Source organism: Poeciliopsis prolifica, unplaced genomic scaffold (assembly GCF_027474105.1).
Source record: "Poeciliopsis prolifica strain line A6 unplaced genomic scaffold, Auburn_PproV2 SCAFFOLD014, whole genome shotgun sequence".
In the NCBI taxonomy this organism is placed as follows: Eukaryota; Metazoa; Chordata; class Actinopteri; order Cyprinodontiformes; family Poeciliidae; genus Poeciliopsis; species Poeciliopsis prolifica.
In genome coordinates, this window is record NW_026562389.1 from 8,065,207 (window position 1) to 8,091,814 (window position 26,608).

The window sequence follows — 26,608 nt, forward strand, 5'->3', positions numbered from 1 at the left end:
TTTTGGACCATCACGTCATAATATCTCATCATATTAAATTGGAAAGAAATCTGGAGACATTTTTTTTTATGAATAAATTACCGGCACCATTCCACAACACAGTAAAAGGACAATGATGGATTCATGAATACATTTTGAGCAGTGTAGAAATGTAAGAAACTCCCATTTCTTGACCTCAATTTTTAATGTCTCAATCTTTTTATTAACTTCAAAGTGCTTTTTCACCCTGAGGCCCAATTTATTTCTGACCCCAGGATGTATACCTTCAGATTCATGCACAGTGGGAGGCAATAACAAGACTAAAACAAGCCCTCATATTCCACACTGTGTAACATTAGTGTGTAACCTCTGACAACCTCTCCAGAGGTACATTAGCACTTGTTAACAAAGCATTCCTGGACTCTGGGCAGAGACTACAGGTGAGGCAGCTTATAAAATAATGTGATTCCTGTGGCGCCAGAGGCTCATAGTAGCGATTCGATCTCTGCTCTAATGAGGGAATCCTGCAGGGCGTTGAGGTCTGAAACAGGCCCTCATTAACCCTGGGATGAGGCCGTTAAGGCTAGAGAAATTTGTCACCAGCTACTGCAATAGCATAGCAAGATGTGGATAGAGAGAGACAATGACACCAGTGAAGGAGGAATATAGGTTTTAAAACTTTGATGTATTTACATTTGTCAAAAGACAGACAACAGTGAGAAAAGAGAAACAGTAAAAAGCTGAAAGTGCGTCACTTAAGTCACATAATTCAGAGACAAGAGCGTTTAGAATATTATTCTGAGGTACTTACTTAAAATTATTCAGTTGCAGATGACAGAATGCATCATGAACAAATGGAAATTATTTTCTAAGCACTACAGAAGCAGAGTAAACAATGTGATGAACTGACTAACAGTGGGGAAATGTATAGCTTGCAAGGGAGACTTCTAAATCAGTTTCTCCGTGTTATGCTCCTCAAGAGCTCATTTCTTATTTCCAGTCATAAAATATTTGTTCTGATGAGGCTCATTTGTCAGATTAAAAGTGCATTTTGCAAATGACAACCTTTAAACATACTTTACTTTAAGCCCACATTTCTGCATTAAAATGTGTGTTATTGGTTAGGTGTATTGTAGCTTTCCAAGAAATTAAATGGCATGTTTTGATTAGCCTTCAGCAGAAAAAACATAATTAATAGAAATAAAGGCTTAAAAACATCCATTTCTGTGTAATTGATCTACATAATACGTTTCACTTGAGTTACTGAAACAATTGTATTTGCCAACCATTAGCAGTGGATTATGGTAAGCCATTTTGAAAGAAAGTCATCAGTTATGTTCAAAAAATTAATTTGCTTAATTGATTCCTCTTACTTTAAGATATTTATTAAAAGATTTGATCTTAAAGCTGGCAGCTGTTTCAACACTCTGGCATATAAATGTCAAAACATGTGCCTTTACTGTAGATCAGCTTTTTCATGCATTTCATATGAATAACAAAAAAAAAATAAAAATACTTTGATATTTTCTTGTGTCAGTGTAGACTAAACAATGATATAATTATAAATGACCATCTGCTGTGGATTAAGTTTCTCTTGTTTCCTGTGTTAGATTGAGATGCTAATCCAATTAACATCAGGGTCAAAAGGCATCTCATCACCTACAGTATCTTCCTCTTCCGGATGTTTTCCCATGACCAGTGGCTTCCTCAAAGAGTCAGTGAAAATCCACTTGGCATCCCAAGTGTAGCGTGAAGTAAAGGCCATGCTAACATTAGTCTCTGAGTAATCGTCATGTCGTCCCTCACATTGAAATTGTCACCCAAATATCTGTGCTCCAATAAGTCTGACTTGGCCTCTGAACGGCGGTCACAGAGAGGAAGAGAGACGCGCGAGGAGGAGACACGGTATACTGTCAGACAAGGACAGACAGAGGAAAAGGGATGGATGAATAACAATATGTGTTCTACTCACCCCTGTTCAGAGAGGACCGGATGCAGAATGACTTGCGGTGCTCTACTGGGAGGTGCCTCTGGTGTAACATCTGGAGACATTGAAGTTAAAAGACTTTATAATTTATCCAAGCAATCAAAGTTATATATGCGTATATATGAAATTAGTTCAGCGATGGTAGCTAATCTACGAATTAGACAAGCACAATTGTTTGGTTCTATCTAACGAAGACTTGAAGAAAGAGCTATCTCATTTTATTGTCATGCCAAGACTACAACTTAATCACATCCACTTGTACTGTAGGTGGACATACCCCAGAAGTCTAAACTATAAAACATGATTTAATCTTAGCCTACAATATTTTTTTATAAATTGTATTATATAACCTGATTTAGAAGCTGCAAACCAGTCCAAGACATCTTCAAATTACATTTATGTAGGTAAATACATGAATTAATTCATTATATGATTATAACTACAGTGGATTTCATTGTGTTGTTTGCAAAAATAAAAGCAGGCACCTTTTATGTGCCAGTGAATTTATTAGGGATATTGTTTGGAACAAGTAGATTAAGACTGATTTAAAAAAAAGAAAAACTAGATTTAAAAAATGCCTTTTATCAATCATGCATGCATTGGGGCAAAATGGATGTCATTTCTGAAGACTGACATTGTCAGAGATTGAAAAAAGAGGCAACTGTATTTTTTTTACTTTTTTTTATTTCATCTTGTGAGTTGCTTTTTCTCAATAAAAATGCAGAACAGAATAATTTAGATGCAAAAATGTCAGCAGTAAAATGTCTGTGTATTCAAAATTTGCCTTGCATGGCACTGTGTGTTATGAAATAAGTATTTGCATAAATGTAGGAAAAAAAAATAAGTGTTCATATTTTACTGTACATAATAAGACTTTCCGAAATGATTGGCACCACAGCTAAGGAAGGCTAAATCTCTTAAAATATACATCAACATTTTATTGCAGTGGCATCCACTCAGAAAAAAACACAAAAAAGCAGAAGAAAACATATCAATCCAGTTTTTTTTTTTTTTTTTGTTTTTTGTTTTAGTGCAATTATACAGTGGGGGACTATGACACATGTTCTTAAAGTAATCTAAAATTGTCTATATTTATCTGAAGCATTTTTTACATGTATATTTTGGTCACTGTGTCAGTGATCCTTTATTTAATACTGCATGTTTTCTCATTTTTATGTGGTAGCTATATGACATAAAATTGCTTCTCTTAGCCATTTTTAAAAACTGAACAGACAAAAAAAACATGGCATTAAATTAAAGGTGTGGATTTTTTTAAACTCATTAATTAGAAAATAGAGTAGCATCATGCCAAGTGTGCCCATCTCCTGAACAAAAATAGTAAAATTAAACTAACTTCAACTGTGGCAACCAGCATTAGATGAGGATGACATACTTATCTTGCCACTTTGTAAGTGAAAAACCTCTAAAGCTTACCAATGGCGATTGAAAGTTGTTTAAACAGCAAGGTAAGGTCAGGTTACATGCATAACAACACACCTCATAAAATAAGAACTGTACATTTAATAACTTTATGTCAGTTGTTAAATTCGGCTATATGAGTAAAGTTTTAAGTTATTTTTTCTATTCTTTAAAAGCACAACATTTCATAGGGAATATGAAGTAAGGGCAGCTTTCGTGTTGACTCTTCCTCTGAGAGACACACCATAACTGCTGTCGGTGTTAACACACTGTGACAATTTGTGAAACAAAGTGCAAGCTGCAGAAAGTCCCTCAGTTGCATGGCACATTAGAAGGTGGCACTGTCACCTCACAGCAAGAGGGACCTGTTTTTCCTTTTTCATGTGGAGCTTTCATGAATGCTTTCATGGACTGGCTCCAAAAACCTGCAAACCAGAAGGACTGCAAGCACTCAGTGTCCAATCTAAGCCATTCAGATGCAATATGTAATTTATATGACAAATCTCTATATTTCAGCCATATGATTGCTGTGACATGAATGAGCCCATACAGATGTATCACAATTCTTACATTCACATTTGAAAACATTCAACACAATGCTGGTCTTGCCTTTAGGCACCTTATATACATAGTTTGTGTTTGATTTTTGTAAACGAGAATCACCAACTTATTAGGAGATTAGTGTTAAAGTGGATCAACTTCCACATAATATTGTAACAGAAAGTGACAAACTAGTTCTGTTATACAGATGAATAAGGCAGTTAATGTAAATGTGACTAAAAAGAGTATGAGTTGACAATAAGTAACACATGCAGCTGTCCGCAGTACAGCACAAATGCATGGGTTTCCGAACACCTGCCTCAACAGATCTCTGCAAGCTACACCGTCTGCTTTTCCCCCAAGCCTCTCCAGGTTCTCCCAGCTGTAATAGGCTGCCAAATGAGCTACTAGTGAATGGTACCACTGTTGACAAAAGCGAGAGAATCTGGGCTCTGACAAATCATTAGGAACCCAAAATGAGACAAGCATGAGTGGGTGTAGGAGCCAAGAGTCTTCAACAAGCCAAGGTGAGAAAAGAAAAAAATATTACTACTGACATCAAAACATTTTTCCTTACTCATCATTGGTTGGTTTCAAAGCACTGAAGGATTTAAAATGATAAATTACTCAGAGTCTTACCAGGGAAGATGAATTGCTGTTTGTATTTGAAGTAACTGGAGGCTGTGGAAGTAGAAGAAACAGATGAGCCAGAGTTAAATCATCTAATTTGAGCTTTAATAGGGTAATACACAGAGGGATTACAAAATGCATTTTAATTTTCAATTAAATGATTAAAGTTTGTACAAAACTGCATTTTGGATGACTACCTGTTAAGATAAAAAAAAAAAAGACTTTCAAAAAATCTCATCAAGAATGCAAAAATGTGCAAAAATTGCAACTTTTTGCAAACTAGAAATTTCCGAGACTCCCAAAATGTTCAACTAAGGTGTGAGCTTCACTCCTTATAATATTTTGTCTTTGAAGAAAATCTTCAACGACACTGACAGTGGAATTTCAATCAAAAAAGCAAAGAAGGTGGTGTTAATGTCAAAATTAACTGCATTAATATCGTCTTTCTTTTGAGAAAGAAGATATTAAGAATGGCTAAAGCTATGCTAGGCGTCTTGCAAAGATATTGACACTCATTTCTGCATAGAGTTTCTCAATGCAAAGGAAATAATTTAAAATTTCCGTTTTATGTTTTATTTGAGTCTGGAGGATCTTTTATTTTGAAAATCCTTTAACTCAATTCTAAAAAAGTCAGTTCTGTGCATGATATGCGGCGACCGGCTTGCTAATGAGGGAATGAAGCTTCAAACTGCTTCGCCACGTAGAAACCAAACACCCTGTGCATAAGCAACACTTTGGGTGTCATTGTCTCTCATCACTCCCAGATGGACCGTCTCAGTGCAGAGAATCCATTGCAGAGAATCAAGCTCAGGGCTCCCAATAGTCATTATTGTGAGTTAAAACTTTTATGAAAGTAAAATGTTCGTTTTTGTGGCACATCTGTATCTTATTTTGAAGGGATGTGTAAACATTACTATAATGACCGTTGTCAGAGAGCGTTAGGGCAGTGGTTCAGATGAGATTAGAGAAGTAGAACAACACTGCCAAGTCTTAACAGTGGCAGAGCCTTACATGCGCTATTGCTTTGCATTGAGTCAGGAATATCAGTGGTCGGGAAAATGACACAATCGAGCAAAGAATCTGAGAAAGGGAAGCAAAGTTTCGATATTAATTGTCAACACTATGACAGCAAGATGACAAGATCCAAAGGGGTCGCATTTCACAGGTCAGTAAAAAGCTTTAATTAAAAATAGATAGCTATATAAAGGAAGTGGAGAGTAGTTTAGCTATTTTAGCTTATCTTTCATCACCTTAACATGTACTCTTGCTGCGCAGTTCGGAGTATTGTGGTTCAATTAAGACAAAAATAAGGTGACCCACATGCATTTTCTGACAGATAATCGGAAGTGCAGGCGTTTAAGTTCAGGCGATCTCTTCCTAATGGTCGCAAAATGGAAATTGAAAAACAGAAATTTGCAACGGACAAAATGTTCTGTTTGGTGTTTTTACGTGTGTGTGTGTGTGTGTGTGTGTGTGTTGGTGGGGGGTGGGGGGGGGGGGTGTGTGGGGGGGTTGGGGGGATGGTTTTGTGGGTTTTCAGTGTTAATTTCTGATGCATTTGAACTATTCCTTATATATATATAAGGGTGAAAAGGTTTTGTTAACTTTGTTCCTACCAGTCAAGTTGAACTGTTTTTGCTGCCGTGCCGACTGTGGAGAAGGATGCAGTGGTGATGGCGGAGTGGCACTGCTGGGCAACGGAGGAGCCGGGGAGGACGGAGTGGAGGAAGTGGTGGATGAGGGATTACTGCTGGAGTCCGGTTGGTAGGGGACCGGGATGTGATCCTGAAGAGAGACAGGGAAAAATAAAAAACATCTCTGAATTCATGTGATTATCAATTATGCCCCTGAAATGAATGTCTTCAAAACTCTGGTTCAAAGCAATGAACAAAGCAGTGGCAAAACAACAACAAAAGAAAAGTGAAAGGTAAAACCAAGAAAAAAAAACTGTTTCTGAGAGACACAATAAAATCAGTTTGACCATTTGAAAAACATGTCAGGCTTTTAAAGATTCAGATCATCATGCCATAAAATGCTTAACTCCTATCCAAAAGGACAACAAAAGAAAAATCTGAAATTGTTTTAAAAAATCTGAAACATTTGCTTTCTAGCATTGGTTTCTTTCAAAAGGAAAATCTAAACTGTGAAGTGATAAGGAGAGGTGAAAGGACACTGCAAACTATTGCTCCAATTATAGAAAGGTGTCTGTCCACTTTGTCTTCAATTTAAGTTTTCTGTGTTTTCATCTCGCATGAAAACACAGAAACCCTGGAACTATTTCTTAATTGAAATACAATTTTCTCGGTTGTAAGGGTGTACACACTTTTTAGCTTCTTTTTGACATTTTCCTTCTATTTCCTAAGTTGTTTATTTTTCTTTAACAATGAGCAGCACAAAGTCACTCTCAGGAGGAAGGTTCTGGAATTGGTCATTTAATTGGTAGACTGTTTACTCGTACATGATTTACACATGGTTTATCAAGTCACATCAATATATAGAAATGAAGAACTATCATCGACCCAAAATTATTTTAAAAATAGATTTATGAACACTGTACTGGTAAAATAGCCCACAAGGTTTAGTACTATTGAAGCTTTTATTTTCATTCTAAACCTTCACTTTTAGAATCATATGATAAACTTCATTCCAGAGCAACTAAACATAAACCCTGAGCTGCCACAAATTCAGCGTATGAAAGCAAATGCATCTGTGTAAACATCAATGTCGCTGAAAGATATTTTTGTGCCATTTCCTTATCCCCTGAGAAATAACAATGACTCATAACCCACTCCTATAAATGACAGAACGTGATATGTAGGACAGGTTACAAACAATGTAATTTGGAGTTTATTTGTCATGCCTACCTTATTGATTTTGTTGGTTTTGGGGAGCGTTTGACTGATGTGCAGGTCTGTGTACCTGAGCGGATTGTTGATGTCACATGGCACTGATTCAGTCCGTACCAGACGAGCTACTGTAGAAAAAATGAAAGCAGAGAAACACTTAAACTCTGTGGGAAACTTAAAGACTTGTTTAATAACTTCAAGAAAATCAGTCAAGCACTGCTTCTTATTTCAACAAGAAAATAAATCTCACAACTTGTTATGAAATGTTCAAATGATGAAGAAAAAAACAGTTTATGCTATTATGAAAGTGTCACATTTCTTAAAAAAGCATTGTTGAAGCGGCCCAATTACAGTGTCTTACCTTGAATGGTTCCCTGTTGATCTTATTATGAAAACAGAGAGGGAAAGCAGGAGAAGACAAAGGGGTTTTAAGTTTTCATTGATGTTAGTGTCAGGATAAACAGTGCATCACCCACATCATTGCTCAAGACAGACTTGATTCATCAGTCAGTCTAGAACATTTTGTTTGCTGTAATTTCTCTTTTATGGGGGCAAAAACACACTTTTTATAGCCAGATATTTAAAAAATAAATAAATATGAGGGGGACATAGATATGGTTCTAAAGTGCAGGCATCTGCTCTCTTCTAGTGGAATAGACAAGAAAAAGAAGTTTGTCAGAGCCTACAAAAGTTAGGATATCTCAGTAAACATAAAGCTGCCCACTTATTAGCTTTCACCTGGGGCAGCTGATTCAGTAAACCAAGTACTTAGTTTGTGATGCTTCAACTTTGCTTTACTAGGAAAATAACTGAACAAAATATACTCATGACGAGTAATATCGTTTTGCCTATTATATAAGAATAAGGAGTGATTATCTTGTGATAGCAGTGCAAAAGTATTTTTTAGTTTAAAGCTGAAACAATATAAGACAATATAAGACATCCTCCAATGAAGATATCAAGTTATTATATGATGTAAACTTTACTTATCAATGCAAAGAAATAATAATTGAGTGATGTTTTTTTCTTTACAATATTTTATTGGTGCAGCTTTAATTTGTCACACATTAACAATCACAATCTTGGCAGTATCAACTGAATTTTCTGGGACAAAGTGCCACATTTCTCACTTTGAAAAACTTATAGGTAACAAACTCAGCTTTGGGTAATACTAAACAGGGCCTATTCCAGATTACCAGCAGCCTGACACGCATCAGAAAATTCAAATGTGCCTGGAGCGACACAAGTTAAGGTAGAGATGCATTCATGCAGAATAAAAAATGTTCCAACTTCCGTGAAAAATTAGCATTTACCCCAAGGCTATACAGTATGATTTTCCTTTGTGAAGTTAATGAGATGAGGAAAAACAGGAACGTGACAAAGACTAGCATGTTCTGTGAACTCTATAATCTTTTATAATTACTTATCTTGCACTGTGAAAGCAAAAATGTCTATAACAATCTATACCAAGAAACTGTATGCGTTAAGCATTATACATTACCTCTGAGGGATTCCCGTCCACCTCGCTGTATAATCAGTAAATGGCAAGGTGGGGCTTCTTTGGTGCATTTGTTGTGGCACTTCAGCCTACGTGCAAAGAAAATACAGAGACTAAATTAGTGCCTATTAGTTGCCATTTGAATATTTACTCAGAGTTCAAACTTATGCAAACAGGAAGCATTAACATTAACAGACACTAAATACGAACTGCAAATTTATGTAATAAAGATGAAAACAAAGAGGGACGAATGTCAAGCATACAATTAAAAGAAACAAAAGATCAATATGATTTACTTGTTGTTGTTTTTTTTTTAAATAACTTTTAGAAATGTGGGATCAGATCGTATTCACTACTAGAAATTTAAGTGGTAGTCATGATACCTACTTGCAGTTTTTACATTTTAGTCCAAACAACATTCCCTTTCCACATACTATGCATGTCTGGGACATCCAGTACTTAGTGGAAAACCTGGAAGAAAGAAAAGACACAATAAAGTTGGTATCATCATATCAAACAACTATGTAGAAAACCATTCACCTTAATAAGCATTTTGCCTTCTTATAAATGCTCATTAATTCACAATTAATTTCTGCAAGCTGTCTGGTTCTTCACATATATCACCTATTTGCAAGGATAATATACACCTGCAGCTTCTTGTATAACAGAGTTTACCATTGCAATTTCCTCACCTGCTGATTTAAATTGGGCCCATCTTTTTAAACTCAGTCTGAATGAACAGACAATCTGAAGCACAGTCGTGAGGTCACAGGGTTAATATCAATAGAACGATCAGTCTGAGTAATTGGGAGTCTTCAAGCTTGTGGTCATAATTAGAGTCCAACACAGCCTCTTCTCAAGCAAATCCACGGTCCTCTGCAGCAGGAACCAATTCCGTGCGCAGATTGACTGACCGTTCCAAACACGTTTGTGACAATTGGCAGTATTTACTGATGCAACGCCTGGACGCCAGTGGTGTCGCTGGCTGGCTAATGGCAGGTGACTAATCTAGTTTGACAGAATCAAAATCTCTTTATTAGACCCCTCCTCTGCCTCAAATGAGTCACACCTCACTCCAACCAATTCTATTTGACAGAATGTTTTAGCGGACTGTCAATTATGTAGGACAGTGAGGTCAGGTTCTGCATGACGAAATTATCTTTCAGCAAAGAGGGGGTGGCAGTGTAAACAAATGCATTTATCTAAAAAAACGCAGAAAGAAAGAAAATCTTAAAATAGAAAAATGGAATTCAAATAGCTTGTTGTGTTAAAGGGAAGATGTTATACAAAATCAACTTTTTTGAGGTTTCTATCAAATTATGAAATTATTCCCTTATCAACAATATACAGAGTGTTACTTTGATTCAATCATGCATGTTTAAGAAATCTTTTAATCTTCCATTGCAGGATAGATGCCTGCTAGCACAATGCAAGGCCTATTTGTCCAGCAGAGCTGGATTTCCCCTGCGACTCCCACACAGTTCCTTCTGATCAGCGGCAGAAATGACCAAACGCTTGGTGGAACCATGCATCTGCTGAGCTTAAAGTACAAGCAACTTATCAGTTCAACACTCCTGTGAACTCTTGTGAACAGCATCATTGGAACAGGCAATGCTTCCTAAAATAAAATCTTAATTTGACAGCATTAATACAATTTTGCAAATAATAGAGCTAAAAGTCCTCTACAGCGAAAAACTAAATCCCAATAATAGTTTTGATGGCAGAACCAATTATTAGGGTTCATGCACAAATATTTGTTCACATAATGTGAGGTAAGCTTGGATAGTTTTTATTTTTGTAAAAATTAAAATGATTTCCAAACTTCTTCCTTTACTTATTATTGTTATCTTTCATATTAAAACTGGTTTGATAGCAAATGTTTTGAGTGTGACTAAAAAGCAAAAACAGAAGAATTCATGTAGTGTGCCAATACAGTTTTTTTTGCAACATTGTATCACGTAAATTGGAACATATAAATCAACCACCTCAAACTCTCCACAACACAGAATTTTCTTTTGACTTACCGGTGTTTTATTGAGTTTCCAAAATCTCGTCGGGGAATCTGTGGGGACCAGCGAGGCACTGAAAGAGTGTCTACAAAAAAAAAAAAAAAAAAAGAGTAAGGTCTTCATTTTTTTATTTATTTTTTTCACTTTAAATGGTAGCTCCGACAGAATATCTATGAAGAATTGACTAAACGTCTTGTATTCACTGTTCATTTATTATATATGGCATTTCACAGTATGGAAATGCTTTTGTAGCAACCTTTAAGTCTCATATTTAATCAGTAGTTCAGACAACTGAGTGTCAAGACGTCACAATAAATTAGATGTCTTAGTGATGTCCTAATTGATGACAAGGGTGATGGTCATATATCACAGACAGCTATGTTTCCGTGGAATGTCCACAAATCCACAGCTAATTAATTTGTTTCCAGCCTTTATTGCTAAGTGGACAAACTGCCATATAAGGTCATAACACTAAATGAATAGATTTGGGTTTTACGTGTGAAAAAAGCAAGCAACTAAAAATAACTAACTGTCACAGCAAATATAGTCAAAGCAACTGAGTTTATCAATCAACACAGTCTTCATGGTATTCAGGAGTAACTGGTTACCTAAACTATTACTATTATTATTATTATTATTATGGACATGTGTAAGACTCTTGAGAAAATTTAATAAAAGTAAAACAAGAAAAAGCAAAAGTTTTAATTAAATATGCATTAGCACACAAAACCCTGTCAGCAGCAAAGAATAATTCAAGCTTTCTGTGTGCTTCACTCTTTTAAGCATTTGAAATGAAAACAAAATCAAATATTTTCTATAATGCAATTCAATCTCTCTGTGGGTTTACCAACAGGTTACATTTAGTCATTGGGCTCCTTTATGTTGTCTGCAATCCATTGTGAGCAACTCTAGCTGAAATAGAAGTTCACAAAAATGTCTTTCGCATGGTCCATTAGTGCTTGCAGAGATTGAGAGCGCAGTACATCTGTGTGTAACCTCCTACTGAATGGTGAGCATGGAAACCCACACAACAGCGCTGGGTATGTTTGTTAGCTAAGATAGGAGTACCAATGTGTTAATAACTAAATAACTATGTAGAAAAGTATTGACAAAGTTATAGATCATACTGCACAGTCCACCAACAAAAATTATTTCAACAATTACATTAAATGTTCACACATAGAGAGATATTTATTTTCATTATTGACAGCTGCATGTGATGTGAGGTCCACCAATGAACATTTTCCAATAGGAAGACCTTCAGCAACCATAAAAAAAAAAATTGTAGAACATCACTTTCAGAATTTATGAAAAAGTCTGAAAACTTGGAAGAAAATAAAGCGATGAGAAATTACTGAAGTATTGCAGTGTACATTTCTAAACCATGTTTAGGAAATGAAGTTCTGTATGTGTAATGTTCCTTTAGGTCCCTTTAAGAGCTAAAAGGACATTCCAACAGACTTTATGTATAAAATGTCCTTGAAAGAAGACGTAATTATCCAATCAAGATGAAGCAATTTTTGTCTCATTGCACGTTTTCTGTCAGTGCAAGCTGACAGAAAACATCTTAGAAACTTAGCATTGTGTCATTTATTTTTGATAAAACCATTTTGAACTGTACTGTACTTTCAGCATGCGGTGTGCAAGATAGTACTGTAAAAAGTGAAGGTGTTGGATTGAGATAATTGGCAAATAATTATTTGGAAATTAGTAATATTGATATCAGAGACACCCAACTTCAAAGCAAGTCAACAGCTGTTTCAGGTAGAAGTCCTGAGTTATGGCACCAACCACAGATATATTAATATCGTTAAAGATTTACTTTAAATCTTCCTTCAAAATGCTAGTCAATTAATTTCAATTCTGAACTGACAAAAACATCAGAAGAAGTGAAGATGGCAAAAAAACAATATTATACAAGTCAGACAAAAATGCTTTTTTTGTTAGTATTTATGTAAATTTATTCATGAGTATTGTGATGCTTTCAGCTAGATATGAATCCCAGGACTACATAATTCTGGGAAAGTTGAAAGTGTTCAGTTTCTGTGTGAATACAAAATCTAACAACTAATCAAGGAAGTGTAAAGATAAAACATTGAAGAAATAAACGCCCCTGGACCTTCTTTTCTCACTGCATAAAAAGTCTTTAGTCCAATAAATGGGACCGCGTGAAATGAGATGGATTTAAACATAAAAATTTCATATGCAGTGGCTATTTATTTTGTGAATTATAAAGGATTTTATTTCTGCTGGGTTTTTTCTTTGGAACATTTTCATGTTTGAAATTCACTTCAGTCGTTTAGAGAAAGATAAACAGGCATTTCTCTGTGTTTATCTGGAAAGATATTTATCCGATGGGGCAGAAAGAGGCAATTGAAAACTAAAAAAGCTCCTAGATTTTTGTTCGTCCCTGGTTGTTGCATGAAGCTACTGGGCATAGGGTGCTACTAATAGAAAGAACCAAGAGATACCAAGACAACCTTATTAGATATTTTTGCCTGAATTACCTGAACTGCCTGCTCAAACAAATGCAGTCTTCAATTGCAGTAATTTGTACTTCAAACCAAAATACCATCTGCCACAAAGCGTTAAGGCCCCCCCAATACTGAGTAGGTTTTGTTGTTGTTCGAACAACTCAGTAATCCCCGATAAAGAATGCATTGCCAATATTTAATCTTGTAAGAGGTTTAATCAATTTGATTAATTGATCACCAGGTTGCTAATAATCACCAGCTGTAGACAATGATAATGTCATGTTTCTGGTGCCATCGAGCATTTCCTGATTCCTGAAACACCCTTCCTCTGCTCCACCTCCAGTCTCTCTAGAGGCTTGATGTCTTCTCTCTGCACTCCGATGCATTGCTCAATTACACTCAATCATCCCTATAATCTAATAAAATATGGAACTGACATCATCTGGCTCTTGTCGGCCTGGCTGGCAACTGGCAAATGACTTGACCTGTCAACAGAAGGGCTGAAGCTATTTATCATTCTGTATATGTATGAGTGTACTGTTGACATTATCTTTAACAAGAGTCTTTGAGGGCACTGCTATTCCTGCACAAGTGGTAGAATCTCTAGAGTATGGGAGACATCTAATCTTTAGAAAAATGCATATGCTTGATATGCAACATATTCCCGACATATTAAAAGCCTCTTCTCTAAAGTTGTAACTCCTGTAACACATTTCAAGAATTATGATTTTGCCACCATCATTCAGAAATGTTTCACTCCAGTGACAGTCAGTGTATGATCGAATAAATTGTGAGAGACAGCAAATCTAAGAAAAAAGATTATTTTCAGATTATTTAGTTGCATTTCATGATTATTTCATTGTAATAGCTTTCAGATTGTTGGAGTGAAGGTAGTCGGTTATCTTTTCTGCTCTTCCACTCTAAATCTATTCAAATGTGGTTGTTAAGTAGCATGCCTTCATAGCAACTGGAGACATCCATTATAAAATTCCATCAAGAGAAAGTTAAATGGCAATGATGAAAGAAAGCATTGTGATCCTTAGTGGAGCATGTTAGAAGGCTCTTTTAAAGTCTTATGAGAGCAATTTGTGAAATATGTTAGGCATTGTATAATGATTTGTACTTCTTTTGCTGAATCCAGGAATAACAGATTCAGTATAATAGTATTTTTTGAGCATCTATCAAAATAATTCTTAAGAAAAGCTAAAACACTTCATCTACGAACAACAAAAGTATTCACACTAACACTATTTGTTCAGTACTGACTTGTAAATATAAAATAAATTTAAACTTCTGCCCAATCTTTTCTGGATTAAATTAAATTAATGAAGACTGAGCTACTTTGTTGTATAATTTTTTTTCGCTTTATTATATATTTTTCTGCCTTTTTTTAGTCTCTTTCAAAATACTCCTGAAATGTTTGAATATTTAAATTTAAATATTACAAATGTGAAAATATGCAAATATGAGGTAATAAAATACAATGTGGAAAAGTTGGTGGGAAGTTTTCAAAATACTTCTGAGAAAGCTGTTATGTGCATTTTTTCTCTAATTTGTTTTAAGCTTGATAGAAGTTTATATATTTATATAAATCATAAGTTTTGTTCATGTTGATGCTCAGTCTCTCTTCATTACAGACATTAGAAAGCTCAATGTATAACTGTTTAACGACAAATTTCTAAAACACTGCAATAAAATCATACAAATGTCTGTTCCCACAAAGGTGACATATACGGTAGAAAGAAGAAAAACAATAAAACAAGCTATAAAATGCATCTCGGGTCTGCCTGCAGTTTATGCATGTGAGCTATTGTTTGTGTGACAAATGAGCCTGTAGGAGTTTAAAAACCCCAAGGCGCCAGACAAGGGTGGCCTCCTCCATCTTCTCCCATTTGTCCTCAGCCTAATTAAGCCAAGGCTCTCTTGACCCTCCCTACTCTGCCAAATTGTCAAATGACAAACATTATGTCATGGGGTTAAGAATTGGATGTGTGTGTTTGGTTGTGTTCATTTCTGAGCAGGTTTAAAATAGACATGCAAACTAAAATATGGTGGAAAAAACAACATTTTCTGACTGCACATGGGTTAAAGAAAGCACAGATTTGTGCACAAATGTGAGACGTGAAGAGACCACTAGGAGCTTACTTAAAGTTAAATATAATTTATATAATGTTTAACTGAGCTGGGTCCCCGGTAGACTGAATGATAAACTTTACTGTTTTTGACAGAGGCGAAAGGTAGTGCAGGTATGGAAAAGTAAAAAGATACAGCATTCAAATAAATTGCATACAAATCTATGTAAATTTTAGAAAATTATATTACTCACGTATTCATACATAAAACAATGAAGTTCATTAATTTCAAATAATTCATACTTGACAGAACTTAAACCCAAAAAAAAAAACTGTTTTTAAAGATAATGATCTCAGCAACAACAACAGCTCAACATCAGAAAACTGAAATTGAGGAAGAAGCAAAACTTAAATCCAAACTTTCAAACAGAAGCTGGTATAAATTTATTAACATAAGTATTAAACACAAAGATATTCATATTCATACCCTTACAGTGGGCTATGGAGAGCAAAATAAAAACTCAGCAGGACTGTAAAATTATGTGGGGGCGTTAGCTGCACAATGTGCTGTATTATTTTACATGAGTGTTACATTTCAGTGATATTGTACAGGCTATTGCACATCAAATTTCCATCTGTGTATTTTAATGAGTATTTCTCCAAAAGCGAAACAAAACACATTCAGAGTGGCAGCAAAATACAAACTAAGAATGGGGTTGAAAATAGATATTTTTTCCCCCCTCTTCCCCTGTGTAAATGAAGAAAAACATACTCTGATGAACAAGAGATAAAGCCAGGTTGCTCTGTTGCTATAGCAACAGCTGCACGCTGATCAGCCCTTTTGCAGAATGTTGTGCTATCCTTTGACAAAGGCGTAAATCCAATCTTATTATTCGGGGGGGACCATAAACAGGAAAATTTCTTAAGACCAGTTTTGGGGAGGTTGGTAACGTTACAGTGAAATGTAACGTAAAATTGTTTTAAAAGGTTTTTAAATCGCATCAAGCTGCAGGACCAAAAATGACTAGTAATGCACATCAAACGTGTTTTTCTAAGTAAGCAAACTGTTGAGAATTAAAATCTAAAATTCAAATGTTGCTTAAATACGAGTTTTGTTCAGACTGACGATCTAATCTCTGCTACACCTTTACAAAAATGTAAGGTTCTAAATAAAAAAGCTTTAATAGGTAACTGCTCTTAATAAAATTCCTCATTAACATTAATTTATTGTAATGCCTCCCAATACCAGTTATGGCCTATTTAAATTCTGATTTGTTAAGTTGCTTTATTTTAAAACCTTTTCTAGTTTTGCCATGTCTTGGACGGCTGAGATCCAGCAGGTAGATAGAAATGAGTATCTGGGGAGTATCATAACTTAAACGTAACACTTAAAGCACTGGACCTTAAATAGAAAAATATTCAGATTTTATTTTGTGCTTTTAAAGGCTCTATGTTAAAGACAGTGAGAAATAAAGGCAAAGCTTTCTTTCTTTTTTTTTATCAGTTCTCTCTTCTGTTCTCAGCTCCCACACTCTGAGCTGGGTCCATTTGCTTTGGGCAATTCTAGGCTTTTCCCAGTGGGGTCATCGGAAAAACACAAAAACTAAACAAGCGACACTATCAGACACTGTTACATCATCCACTAGTTAGTCTTTTGAGATCCATAATGTGTCATGTGAATGTTTGCTAATCCTGACTATGTATGACATTGAATATTTGCAAAGCAAAATAAGTACATTAATTACTAAATTAATGACTAAGATTAATAAGGAACACCAGCATACTATTGTTCATCAATCTCCCATAAGATGGACATCTTCCTGAGTTTAAACAGGTGCTTAAGCATCCTGACCAGAGTTCCCAAGCGATCCCCTGCCTTAATTATCACCAGCAAAAAATAATGATCCAACCCTCAGGTAACTAAACTGGAGCTAAACTTTTATTAAATCGGCAAGATTTGTTGGCTAAACTCCCACATGGCATTCAAGATCCTTGCAAGTGTTTAAAAAATGATTAAGTACCACAAAAAAGCTGAAACTGCATTTCTAATAACGTTTGATTACAGGGCATATTCTTATTTCAGTCAACTTTGAATCATTATTTTTAGTATTTGAATGCACAATGTAATTTATAAAGTTATGGAATGGAGGCTCAGGGGCAAATTTAGTTACCCCTTTATTTCTTATTCATCAGAGCAATTTTTTCAAAGATTATAATTTAAATACTTCAACAACCTAAGCTAGCTTTAGGAGGTGAAACATTTTCAAGAAAAAAAAAGGTGTTTAGTTGCTGACTTGGGTGTGTCTTTTCCTGGAAGACTAAGAAACTACACAATAATATAAACAACACTGTCTTCAAAATGCTACCCCTCATCCTCTGAAAGTCATTGGTTGTGTAAGTCTTAACCTGAGTACCTCATACCACTGTTCAAATCCGCTTGAACGAAGTGGAATTTCACATGTTACTGAACTTATAAGCCCGGTTTCCTACTATTCAGACTCTTGAGAGGCAATGAACTGGATTACTTAGAATATACTCAGACATATTGCACTCCAAGCGTGAGTCAACACATCAGCCTTCTCTTTTCTAAGAAACATTTTAGTAAACAGCAACACATCTCTGCCGCATTGCTGGATTGATACCAAAGTTAACAGGTCTTCCAAGCCTGTTTTATTTTCCCTTTGCCATGTTTAAGGAGTTATTTAAAGCAATTACTTATCTGCCAATGCAAGAAGGGGCCTTGCACCAGATTTGGTTGCTAGGAGATCCGTGATGCAACTGCAAATCAGCTTTGCGAGGTTAAAGAGAGCATGTGACGTCATTGGAATACATGTAGAAATATAAAAGACTGAGCTGAGCAAAAAGCGCTTGAAGAACATTTAAGCCATTTATATCCACAAGCACACGCTTGCAGACTCCCACACTCTCTTTCCCTCCCTCTCTGCTTCCATCTTATGCGTGTCCACATTAGCTTTGGAGCAGGTGTGCTGGTAAAATGCCAGGACTAAATGTCCAAGTGGACACAACCCAGGGTGTCTGTTTAATCCAGTTGTGTGGGCTCAAGCAGCCTCGGGCACAAGAGGTGAGCAGCACACAAATAAATGTGTCTCTGTGGTTACCATAACATTTCACAACCACATAACAATGATTTATTTTATCACCTGAAGCAACCCACAAAAACTGACTAAACTTTGAGTGGAACATGGGAGATAAACAACACCAAACAAGAGAATTAGATTGCAAACTTTTTTTTTTCCCCAATGTTTGGACACCTGAGACTAAAATGATTGTTCATGTGACATTTTTAGAGACTAATTGTTTAAAATGTTAGGATTTATTAAGATTTTGAGCAAGAATTACATGCTTCCAGGCACTTTGTATTTTAATGTGTTTAAGAAATTCAGACTTTGCTGAGATATCGTAGACTTATTAACATTTGAAAAGGTCAAGCAAACTACAGTCTAGTCCAACATTAAATAAAAAATTGACTTTATAAGACCATTATAATGATTAAGCTTACTTTTGAGTGATCTGCATTGCAAAATATAATAGTAAGAGGTAACATAAAAGAAAATTCCTTAACCTTTATCATATGACCCCACTTCACCAGAAGCTGAGCTTTGGAAACTGGTTCAGCAGTAGTTTAAATGCTTATTTCTTCTTCCAGTCCTAAAGAAATTAAATATGAACTTCCTTTCTTTAAACTGCTGTCAAACTGTCCTTTATCCCAGGATTTTGGCAGTTATCTTTTCACAGTTGATAAAGTTTATGAATAATAAAAATGTTTTTAACCACTCAGTCTGCTTTTATAGCACTTAGAACCCGTATTTGTACTGTGACTAATGACCTGCACCTGAATGCAGAAAGGAAAGATTGCTCACTTTTATTTATTTTTTATTTCCAGTGCCTTTGTTACTGTCAGTCAGACTGTGATGCTGTATGATTCTTGGACGTAATAAAGGAGCTTAACTTTAAGCTCACAATCATCAAACCTCTCTAAAAGAATATTTTTCACCACTCTTGCATTGCTACCTTCACTTAACTGTCTTGGTTTTTAGGTCCAGCTTTTATTAGAGATAAAAAATCGACTGGTAGTCCATTCAGCCAATTTTCAGCTTGATCAACCTTGACCAGTGACTGATCAGCTGGAATCTCAAATATCTGATATTTTTCCAATCAGTGAACATATCATACCAAAAATAGCCAAATCCTTCAAGTGAAGACACTTTTTGAAGTGAAAGCTGTTGCTGCAAGAACACTACTCAAAACACAAATCTTAAATGTTAAATCAAAGGAAACTGGAGTTTCTATTGCATATTTAGTTGTTTTGGTGGTTCATTATGGCTGCTACTTTTCAACACAGATAACATGATTGCTGTAAAGTAATGTGGGGAGGAGCTTGTCTCCACATAGCTGGTTGTGAAAATGTTGGCCACCCTTTGAAAATCTCAAGTTTCAAGCTAAGTCAGGATAAGGATCTACATTTTTAATGCATTTGAAACAGAATAGGTTAACAAGTTTAAAATGTGACCCCTGTTTTTGTTTTGAAATAACAAATCCCTGGTAAATCGCCTCTGCTCCTAATGTAAAATTTAATGATCACTCAGTAAGAGAAAAAACATTGTTCTTTCTCACTAAAGCAAAGTAAATCTTTGTTAAGAAAGAAACATTTCAACTTTTAAAGCAGCTGCATGTTTCATAACATTACAGTTAGCATTAAATGTTTTCAACAGTGAAATTAATGAAAAATAATGGATAAGCCCTAAAGATTTAAACACAATGGAATACCAAAGTAGTACTAAATTTACCAGATAAAACATTATGATTCATGTACTGTATATCTGCTGGAAACCTTAATCCACTGTTCACTCTACTGTAAACTATCTTTTATCATACAGAGAAATATGGAAGAGTGACTTTGAATACAGATGTCAGAAAAGCTCACTCAGTGCTTGCAGACACACTGATGAGTCTAATCAACCATGTGCAGAGCTTTCGAGATGTACGGCTCGATCCCACTCTTTGTGACCAAAAGGAAGAGTAAACAACAGCCTCCACCACAATTATTGCCACTCCTGACTCAAATACAGTAATTGCTGTGAAGGACCAGTTATTAAGATTAGTGAAGAATTACCTTTTTTTTTTTTTTTACATCAAACTTATTTTGTTAGCTTTTTAAAATTAATAAATAAAATGATCATTTAAAACATTTATTTTAATTTCACTCCTTTTGTCTTTGATTGGTTTTGAAATTAATTAAGTGATCTTAAATGTTTTAGAGAGACAATAAAGCAAGAGCAAAAGAAATGTTAGAAGGTAAATAACTTTTTTGCTGCTTTGTAAATGTAAGGCGTTAACTTTTGGACTTTTGAAGTTGATTAAACAATGATCTTTGACTTGCTCTTTGCCCTGGGGAATAACTTTGATGTGACAGCAGAGAACATTCCTCTTAGCCACTTATGAAAAAATGCCATTGAAGTAAGAAATATGTGGTTTAGCCTTCAGTTACAATGACGGGTAACTGGTTAATTACTTTGTGAATTTCCACAAACTTTTCCTCATACTTTCTTCATACTGACAGATTAAACAGAAGATACTGAATGTTTTGAATGACTTCACACGGTCACAAGTTAATCTTGCCATCCAGAGGATGGCAAGATCTGGTAAAGGAAGTAAAAATCTTTAAAAAGTTAATCAGAGAACAGCATCAGAGTGGAAACCGAGACCGCTAAGTATTTGAGAGTGTGGGAGAAGAAAAAAATTGTGTCCAACTGGTTTGTACACAGTAATTATAGAAGTGAGGCACCGCTAATCTTTTAAAATGACTGCATTCTTGACATTTTTTTTTCTTTAATGTCTAATTATACCCCAACGACTGGCTGAATTATTATTTTTTTAATTATTTTTAAATGTTAAATTGTGTTATAGCAATAAAACCTAAACTTCCTCTAAAATAATTACATTTGAACCAGATTTAAGAATAAAGGTGGAAACCAGTGTTTATACCAAAATAAGATAAGAAGTAATCTATCTGGAGATTGACTACAAAACTATCTACAACTGTTCTTCAGAAATAAACAGTATAGCGAAGAGCAAGTAATACAGTTTACAGCTAAACTGTATGACTTGTGTCATTAATCCTTCCATCATATCTTATCCACATACAATCTATAAGCAGCATATCCTGGTGGGAAAATAAGTGTATTCTCACAATAGCGCTCAGCTTAATCCTGGCATTGATTCATCTTGAGCAGACAGCGTGCGGTCTCGGTCACATCAGACAATCTTGTGGATCCTCTGTCTGTTTGATTCGCATGACTCAAGGGACGAAGGATAATGTTGTTGGCTGCAGATTTCTGACGGTCTGAGATGGCAGTGATACTATAATCCCAAACTAGACCCTGGACAGATGTTTATCCTGGCTGACCGGGCTGAACACACACTGGCCGTATGCTCATCCAAGCGCTTAAACACAAACTCACATGAGCCATTCCCAAAATAAGTGATGTGGACATTTCTATTTTTTTCTAGGCCACGCTGTTTACGTCTAACCAAAATATGTCCTGACTGGTCAGACGCGTCAGTCTTCTTTTTTTGCATTACAAAGCCATGCCGGAGCACACTATCAATTAACTTTTACTATATTGGTTTACCCAACCCAAGAGCAGACAACTCTGCTCTTGTGAAACTCTTTTCCAAAATGGAAGCAAAAATGAGTGCAGAAGCAGAGTGTCTAAACTGAAAAATAATTTCTGTTAACTACACAGACAGTACAGACAGCTTCTGAATGCTCTTGATAATTGTCTGGGCAATGCAGGCTGGTCTATTTGAAATTTATGCAATCAGAGTAGAATCAAGAAACATTACTGTTTACTTGGGAATACGTTCCTTCTCCTCCTGTGGTGAAATAGGAAAATAGCTAAATTTGTACATTTGTTCATATTTTCCAAATTTTTTTACAAGAACAGGTACAAATACTAAAGCAGAGCAACTGAATGTTTCCCTTCTCCGAGAAGTCTTACTCGCTACTTTCTGAAATAATTGCTTCAAGGGATCAATCGGCAAACTAATTTTGGAGAGGTAGTAATTTGTTGTTCTCTGGGCTCTTAATCATGTTTTTCTTCTAATGAAACAAAGAACTTGATATTTGTAAATACAGGTGTCAATTCTGGATATCTAAAAATGGATGGTAACAATTAATGGTTTAGAAAAAGAGTGTTGTTGCAATTGACTTCCAGGTTCACAGTATAAATCAAAGTTCAAAGGTGTGCTCCAGGATCCATGAATCATTCTTTACTTTTAGATTAAACACACCCACATGCAGTTTTGCCCAACCGTTCCCTTGTTTACTCGACAAGGTAGAAGCTGCTACTTTTTCACTATGAACGATGATATAAAGTAGGATTGAATTTACTTTGTTGAAAGATATGAAGATTAAATAATAGACTTGGGGAGATGGTTTCTTGGGTTTTCATTCCCTCTTATGTTTATATTGCATAGAGTCCTTTTGCTGCTCTTGTTATGAATGGAAAGTGTTCAACAAGTAAAGATTGATTGATGGGTAGGGTATATGACATTGTACTTACAAATGTTGACTAATAGTGTGATTTACAATTTTGAATTTTAACACACACTTTAGAATGGTGAGGTATATGCTTATGTCTGTAGCTATTTTATTATTTTAAGTTTGTTTCTTTGTCTCTGTCCTACGCACGTCGAGATTGATTATTCACTGCCATGCCTCTGCTTACATCTATACATGGCTACGCCCCACAACCCTGTTGGTTATGTCAGAGAGTATTCCCAACACTAAGTCACAGCCATACATCACTCGTTTCATTGACAGGGCCTCCATTACTCTCTATTTTTCTGCCTTTTCCCATCTCCTCCTCAATCTAATGGCTTCCGCAGTTTGCCTATCATGCATCAACCAATAAGGCTGCCGGTGTGCAGCGACACACTACCTCCGGCCGTAATGGAACAGCCTGATTCCCCATATGGTCCATTTTCCAACTAAGCTTTGCTTTGAAAGTTTTTCTAACAAATAATAGATAGAAAGAAGAAATTTTTTGGGAGTCATAAATGGACGCAGCAAAGTGCAAAACATAGTTTTCATAGAGTTACAATTCAATTATAACCCTGAAAAGTTTTGCTTAAAAATTCTGTACACAGGTGTACAGGTCATCCTGCAAAATGAATTGAAGTTACAATTGTGGATAAACTTTCAACCTGAGAGCATTTTTCATCCCCACAGCGAAATAATGTCTGTGACTTAACCTCAGAGAGAGCAAAATTTCTGTTGCAGAAAATAAAACACTGACATGAACTTTTAATAAAATGTAAGATCGGCTTATAATGTGCGCTCACTTACTTGCAGAGGATGTTTCAGCATGAACGGGAGGTGTGGAAGGGATGAAAGACGGAAAGAAGAAGGATCGCAAAGATCGTTCATTGTGGAGCGGTGACCGCTGCGTGGGCAGATTCTCACAGCTCCCCACACTGCTGTGAATCTTAAGGTTCAAGGGCTTTGTCTTCTTCTTGGCTCTGGGGGGAAGCAGGACAGTATCAACCAAATTAGAAAAATAGAAAGGAGGATTTACACAGAAGAATCAACTGATCAAACATAGTAGATGGACATCAAAGTTGATCATCTCCATCAAAAAAATACATTGACATCATGAAGCTCAGCAGTTGGGCATCATGTTGCATGGTGAACCTCATACTATGCAATTACGAACACATTCTTGTCTAAACAGATGGCAACAAAATTCAAATTGCACCATGAAAATGTTGACATAATTAAAGAGAAGATTAACAAATTACTAAAACCTTTGAAGAAAATTGGTTAATACACAGTTGTTTCTTCTTCTATGTGAATTTAAAGTATCCAAGGTTTTACAAAACTTAAAAAAAATTGTGACTCATTTTGTGAATTTGAATACTAAATGTTAACATTTACATCTATTGATGAATAGATAGTGAATTAAATAGATCTAATAATAGTTGTAAAAATACAGCTACTCACAGATACAATCTCTGTTTGGAATTTACTAGACAGCAAAAACACAGTTTATTATCCTTATATAATTGTAAATCACGTTTATCGCTTTCAAAACAAACAAAATGCCTGTCTTACTGTTCCTTCCGATAAACGCTCTTTGAATTGAGAGCACAGAGAAAGCACAGAAGTGATTCAGTATTTCCCTTCACCCATCTTTTGTTGCTAAATACATTTCTCCTTTAATTACAAGAAAGAAAATTGTGACTGTTTGAAAATGTTTCCGAATAGAAAAAATGTTTCCATGCTAAAGGGGTGCCACCCAGCACTCTTAATAAGTTAAGGCTGTTTAAAAGTGATAGTTGGCAAGCCATAAGCAGCATTTTGGCCAGCTGAATTCAGACTGATTAATTAACCAAATAAGAACAACTTGTTAAACTTGTCTTTCTGTTCAAGAACAGAAAAGTAAAGTACAAACCACAAAAACTACAAATACAGATTTAACAAATGTGTAAGTATGTTCATTGGGAAACAATAAAGAATGTGTTCATAATGACAATATAACCACCATTACATCACATAATTAAAATTGAATTTTTTATTAGGTATGTAGAAATAATTGTAAAATTTTGTTCCAAATTTTTATGGAACTATTTTTGCTCAAGGTTATTATCAGGAGTAACAAGATTAGCTGAATTAACTCTGGACTGTCCTGCAGTGCTTGATATTTCTTATTACAACATTTTTTAGACATAAGCTGATGTATTACTTTCAAAACGGCTTTTTAATTAAACATTTTCGCCAGTAATTTATAAGTTGTCAACTTCCATCCTTCTGGGAGATGTTATCATGTCAAAGCTGAGTTTAATAAATTTTGTAGAACAATTTGTCTTTGTCATCTTGTCATGAAGTTTGTTCAGACAAAACATTTTTGTCTGCAGATTATCTGCAATTAGGAATTAAATGTGAGTTAAAGTGAAGGACAAAACATCTAATTAGTTTTAGATTCAAAATGAAACCTAAGCATAGGTAAATTAGGATATTGCAGTTTTATCAAAAGTTTTCTGCACCGTAAAGTTTTCATATTTTCAGAACTGGCAACACAACCTACCTCAGTAAAGGTGGACTGCACACCTATTATATCAACACATAATTGAGGCATAATTTCTCCAGGACTTATAATACATTCTAATTCATTTCATAACTGCAGCAAATAATAACATGAGGTGACTTTGAGGGGATAATTGGTAATGAAAAGTATACCCTCCATTGTCCTTCATTAGAAAAATAATCCGCATGCTGTTAATTAGCTCTCAGTGAACTAGAAGTGCAAATTTTCAATCACATAGAACTTTTCACCCTGTGATGTCACTGTGTCTTCGTCTCTCTTTTTTTGTCTTAGTTGAGACAAATTGCTCAACTTCTGTTTGTCCCATACTCCTATTTCCTTTTGTTATTTGCAAGCAACAACAGGAACTAGATTTACTCATGTTGCACAAATGTATAAACTAAATTTTGTTTTGTATTTATTTGCCTTTAAATGTGCAATGGCACAGTGTTGTTTTTTTTATTTTGCCAAAGTTGTTTGATAAAGCCTACGCTACTCAAAGAATCCTTTTCACCCTGTCAAGATGTGACACTGAAAAATTAGTGCATTCAGTGATGCTTGTGATGTGTTATTATCAGAAAGTTTAAAAATAAAGCAGTTAAAAGTCTTCAGCCGTATATTTTTCAGTTTTTTGCTCTCTATTCTCAAATCTCAGTTATGGAAGATGGCCGCTCACATTGAGTCAGATTCATTTGGAGGTTTCTTTCTGTTAAAGGGAAATATTCCTTACTACTGTCGCTAAATGCATGCTCAGTATGAGGGCTCTGCGTGTCCACATAGCTCGATATGCTGCACATTAGGGACAAGGGTGTTAGAAAATGAATGGATAAATATTATGTTTATTATATTTAGCTCATTTAAAAAAAAGAGCTGAACATAATAAACAGGATTTCTAAACAAGAAAGCAAAATATAGAAAAAAGCAGTTAGCTTGTATAAAAGACAAACTAGGCTTCCTTAAAAGTGTGCTGAAAAGAGGCTGAGGGAAGAGTTCAACTGAAAATTTGACTTTTAAAAAGTAGAAAAAGAAAGCTGTGGGTTCTGATTTA

General features: G+C 35.3%; 1 protein-coding gene across 4 annotated transcripts in view; it reads right to left on the reverse strand.

The window, feature by feature from the left end:
- Positions 1-26,608, reverse strand: part of ksr2 (kinase suppressor of ras 2) — a 111,436-nt gene that overhangs the window by 32,519 nt on the left and 52,309 nt on the right. For all 4 annotated transcript variants that reach the window (XM_055039563.1, XM_055039564.1, XM_055039562.1 and 1 more), the window contains 9 exons: positions 23,826-23,998; positions 10,924-10,993; positions 9,287-9,370; positions 8,903-8,988; positions 7,763-7,783; positions 7,420-7,529; positions 6,172-6,340; positions 4,565-4,606; positions 1,952-2,021 (listed from right to left, as the gene is read on the reverse strand). In XM_055039563.1, the coding sequence (XP_054895538.1) occupies positions 1,952-2,021; positions 4,565-4,606; positions 6,172-6,340; positions 7,420-7,529; positions 7,763-7,783; positions 8,903-8,988; positions 9,287-9,370; positions 10,924-10,993; positions 23,826-23,998 (825 nt within the window). The remainder of the gene's footprint in view (positions 1-1,951; positions 2,022-4,564; positions 4,607-6,171; positions 6,341-7,419; positions 7,530-7,762; positions 7,784-8,902; positions 8,989-9,286; positions 9,371-10,923; positions 10,994-23,825; positions 23,999-26,608) is intronic.